The sequence below is a fragment of the Rhagoletis zephyria genome, unplaced genomic scaffold (assembly GCF_001687245.7).
Source record: "Rhagoletis zephyria isolate East Lansing unplaced genomic scaffold, Rhagoletis_zephyria_1.1 Rzeph_scaffold_28178, whole genome shotgun sequence".
NCBI lineage: Eukaryota > Metazoa > Arthropoda > Insecta > Diptera > Tephritidae > Rhagoletis > Rhagoletis zephyria.
In genome coordinates, this window is record NW_016185235.1 from 1 (window position 1) to 4,971 (window position 4,971).

The following is a 4,971-nucleotide window of genomic DNA, read 5'->3' on the forward strand; positions in this document are numbered from 1 at the left end:
CAATTTTGGATTGCAAGTTTTTCAATTTGTTTGTAAGTTTTCGTTTTTTGTACGAAATTTTTGAAAAGTTAACAAACGCTTTTTAGTTGAGCTTAAAGCCATGCAGTTGGCAGCACCACGTTCGGCACGCATTCCAGGGGGTTGTCTCGAGTGGCATTCGCATTTGTAGCGCCCACTTAGCGCACGCACGGCATTACAGTGCAAATAAACACATAGGAAAAAAAACGAAAAATTTAAGCAGCGAACTTGATTTTGGGGAGGTGTTTGTGTGTGTGTACTTGAGCGTTGTATTGAAAATGTTAGATGGGTGTAAATGTTATTGAAAATATAATAACCACATTGCAGGCGAGTATTTGACTTAAAAATTATATTAATGAATTTTTTTTGTGCGTATACATACGTAGCATATTTTATTTTAAACAACAATCAGGCATTTAAATACAGAATTTACTTTTATTTTTCTCATAGAATTATGAAAGCATTTTATTCGCCTATTGTTAAGCTCCATTCGGTTTATTTGTTGAACTTTTACTAGTATCGAGTTCCACACCGACAATAGGACCCTTGGCAAATGGTGCGAGCGCCTCTGTTTGAAGAAAATAGGAGCCTGAAGCGCTGCAAATTCAAAAAAACAGATCACTAGTTAATACTAATTTAAATATTTATGTACATATATTAAATTTAAAAAACATTTATAAACAGTTTTGGTTATCGATGAAATTAAAGTTATCGAAAGGTGAGTTACTGATAAGGTCAAAGGCACTGATTAGTTTGCAGCTACAAAAGTTATCGGTAGATTTATAGTTATATGTTATTGGTAACATAAAATGTACCGATAAGTTATCGATAATAAATTTTGCTATTAGCTAATTAGCTAACTACAAAATTATGTACATCGATAAGTTATCAAAAATTATAGTTAATAAAAACTTTTCGATTCAGTTTTTGGCATCGCTAAAATTATTGGATATCGGTAAATTATCGATATAATTTTCGTCGAATTAGTGAGAACAGTTAGCGAGAGAATTTGGACCACATTATATTTTAGCCGACCGAAAGCTACCGTTTAGCTATTTTATATGTTTAGTGGTGTGGAGGCTTGATTATCAAATTAATGGCGTTTTATTTCCCACCTGATGGTAGGTAAGAAACGACAAATGTCAGGGACACGTAACTCTCAATGGAGGTCGAAGAAGCAGGCTTAGCTATCGGCCCAAACGTCGGCGGAAGACGTGGATACTACCACCGACGGGCACAGTGGTAATTTATGGAAGGAGCAGTGGTTGTATTACTACTTCCGGACACGGAAGACTCTTCTACGCTCTCCAGCCAAATCCGAGAATGCTCTTCCTGAACGGAGGAAGTTAACACCATTGGAAAGGTATTTTTCTGCATATGAGGAAAGTTTTTAAGCTTTCAAAATTGGTTGCACATTGCGGCCAAAATCGTCCTTTAAAGTTTTCGGTATTTGAGTTGTTTTTCGAATTTTGTTTTACTTCATATTTGAAATTAAACTTTGTTATAAAAATAAATGTTATTTTGAAGAAATAAATGATAACGATTACGACAAAAAACAATGAGGAATACATAAGGATTAAGGTAACTGAAAGGATAAGAAATTTCTTCCCTTTTTTTGATAGTAATCGTATTAAGTTCAGTCATAAAAAATGTAGTTATGGAAAGTTATCAAGCTACCGAAATTTATCGAATCATCGAAATTTATAATTATTGGAATTTATTGAGTTTTACTTGCTTACTGAGTTATCGCAACGTATCGAATTATTCAAATTGATCAATATTTATAGAGTTGTCGAAATTTATAGGAAATTTATGGAATTCTCAAAATTTCTTAAGTTAATGAAATTTATCAACTTACCGATATTTATTAAATTATCATTATTTTTAGAGTTAACGAAATTTATCGAGTTATGGTAATGCATTGAGTTCTTTTAAGTTTTCAAGTTTTCGAGTTATCGATATTTATTGATTTACTGAATTTTATCGATTTATCTAATCGAAGTTTTTCAAATTTTCAAAATATATCGAGCCATAGACATTTCAATGTTATATCAAGTTTATCGAGTTATCACTGCTTATCGAATTTTATCGTCTTACCAGAGCGTAGCGAGGTATCGAAATTTGCCGATAGCTTTCGAAAACTACGGAACTATCAAAATTTAACTGAGTTATCGAAATTTATACAGGTATCGACAAATTTTTCAGTTAACGAAATTTATCGAGCCTCGAAACGCAAATTCATTTGATAAATTTTTCAAAATTTATCGAGAATTACAGAAGTTAGTCGAGTTATCGAGTTTTGTTGAGTTATCGATTTTTTTAGTTATCGGATTTTAGTGTTTTTGAAATACATGGCATTATCTATATGTATCACATTATCGAAATTTATCGACAAAATAAAATGTATCGTGTCAATTCCAAGTCCTGGCAAAGTCCACCAAACAACTTCCAAGATATGAAAAATTGTAGTCACGTTTTAGTTCCAAAGCAGGAGATTTACCGATAAGTAATTTTGTAACTTATAATTTAAACGACGTGCTAATTTAGAAGACCTCTCCAGTGGTCTGAAGAAACTAGAAAAACGGTCGAATTTCGACAGTAACTGACTCTTCTAAGTGGAAGAAAATTTCTGCAAGAAACAATACCGCATCTTTTATGTCAATGTTCTGCACTGCCTAAACGAGGAGTTCTCATTCCTTGACAGACAGTTTTTTTAATTATTTGGAAGACCCTAAGTGGCATCACTACGAACCACGAGTCATGGATCAGAGTGTGTTCCATTGTGGAATATTTGCAACGACCTAACCGAACCCACAGTACTACTACTACAGTACTTGTTGCGGTACTCACTTTTTCGACACAAAATAGCCCATCACCGTGTGTGGCACATCTGCATAACGCCGACATTGCTGCATCACAAACTCCAGCCACTCGCCACAATTATAGGACCAAAAGCCACGCTCACTGCCAATGGATTCAGCGTAGTACAGAGGCGCACGAAAATGATTGCAATTACGAATACCTTTAAGGGTACCAAATTCAATTAGACATACCAAAAAATTTATTGTCCAACAGACTCACGCCCATTCTTAACCAAATTGCAGCCAGGCTGAAAGAATTTTTCTAAATTAGGATAAAAGTCCACATGACCGCTACGATCCAAAGTTGAATAGAAAAACGGATCCGTATGGATGACGTCGACAAATTCTGCATCGGAGGCATCCAGCTTTTCGCTAAGATTTTGTGTAACAAAACCGGGACCAGCGGGATCCAAACCTATTTGGAGAGAGAAAGTGAGAGAGAGAGAGAGAGGGAGAAAGAAAAAACGAAGGAGAAAAACGAGAAAATATGTGGACCAGATGCGCACCTGTTATGCGTTGCAAGCGCTGCTTGATAAAATTTGCTGACAAACCAGCGATTTGTGCACCTAAACTAAAACCGATTAAATGCAAATCTGAAGCCGTGTAAATGCCGCGGGCGATTAGTTGGTCAATAAGCTGTGCTAGACAGCGTGCAACCACGCGCGCATTGGACGTGGCCCAAGGATAGTAGCAGGGGAAGCGCGTCAATCTGCTATAGTCCACCGAAATGACATGCGCTTGCTGGGTGTGCAGTAGTATTGGGCGTGATTCCTGGTTGGGTGAGGCATGCTGATTACCGTTAAAGCCGTGTATGAGAATTTTCAAAGGCCAACGAGGCTCGAAGGCGGTGGCGCTGAGATTGAGTGCGTGCAAGAGTAGCGGTTCGCCTTGGGTGGCGCTGCGGTATGATTAAATTTTTTCAATATTTTTTATTTACATGAATTAAAAATTTTCACTTAAAATATTTAGTTTACTCACTTTTTGTACAGCCAGAATTTTATGTGCTCATTCGGGCACTCTTCACTCGCGAAAATACAATCGAAGGGAAAGCCAGTGCCAATGTTTGCGGCCGATGACAGAGCTTTTCATTTATGAAACAAGTTCAAATTGAGACCAGAATGTTGTGGAAAAAAACTTTAAATTTACTATTACTGTTCATAATCGTAAAATATTTTTTTCATAATTTTTTTTTGAAGATTTTTTTTTTAAATCTTTTGTCTCTCAAATAAAACTCATTTACTAAGGGCCGTTTTCTCAAGTATCCTGTAACTTTAAAGTTCACTTTATATTTAAAGGTTACATTAAAATTTGTGATTGTGCCTAAAGTAGAGCATTTTATTACCCGTTTTAAATTGGTTTACAACCAAGAAAGATACATACGTCATAAACCGATAATAGAAATGCTTAACTTTAGACATAGCTTTACTTTTAATCCAACCTTTAAATATAAAGTAAGCTTTAAAGTTAAAGGTTACATCAGAAAACGGCCCTAAGTAACAATTACTCACTGATAAATATAACGTTTACGCACAGGCAATAAATTTCACACCTCATATTTTAATTAGCGAATGACAAATGTTTTGCGACAGTGAACTGGCCATTAATTTTATACACTTTATTATGCAAATTATACCCGCATAGTTTAATGAAGCAACAATTCGAACTACAAATATATCAACTGAACATATATATAATTAAAAGCTGCTATCAACACGCAAGCCCAAATTCAGGGTTAACTTAAATATAATTAAAAGGAAAATTTCCATAAAAAGTCTATAGACTTTTATTGTTTACACAGATAATTGTTATAAATATTTACACAAGTGCTTACGTCTTAGGTTCTTTCCTAGATTTCTTACAACAAGAAAAAAAATGAATTCTTCCCCGCTCAAAACATCATTTACTGCCCTCTTTTGCATATACATACTTAGCTACTAGTTCAACCACCTTTTCCCATTCATAAATTATTTGGTGACATCTGCTCCACCATTCCCATTCCACTTTCGGCGCCATATTTCAAAAAGCGACACATCAGTATCTGTTCGCAAGCCTCATCGTCCAACATGTGCAGATCGTAGTTGTGGCGCCAACT

General features: G+C 35.2%; 1 protein-coding gene across 1 annotated transcript; it reads right to left on the reverse strand.

Moving 5' to 3' along the window:
• Positions 1–497: 497 nt before the first annotated feature.
• On the reverse strand, positions 498–4,038 carry LOC108382683 (inactive pancreatic lipase-related protein 1-like). Its single transcript, XM_017639055.1, has 6 exons — positions 4,026–4,038; positions 3,858–3,960; positions 3,386–3,777; positions 3,100–3,294; positions 2,869–3,040; positions 498–615 (listed from the first exon to the last, which is right to left on the reverse strand). Exons 1-6 carry the CDS (start codon positions 4,036–4,038, stop codon positions 498–500), a joined length of 993 nt encoding a protein of 330 aa, XP_017494544.1.
• Between the last annotated feature and the right edge of the window lie 933 nt (positions 4,039–4,971).

Excerpts from the sequence above, each read along its gene's own strand:
- LOC108382683 (XM_017639055.1), bottom strand. Across the intron at positions 3,295-3,385 it reads GCGCTTGCAACGCATAACAG|GTTTGGATCCCGCTGGTCCC; the intron begins GTGCGCATCTGG and ends CTCTCCAAATAG. Across the intron at positions 616-2,868 it reads GGCTATTTTGTGTCGAAAAA|CGCTTCAGGCTCCTATTTTC; the intron begins GTGAGTACCGCA and ends TTGAATTTGCAG.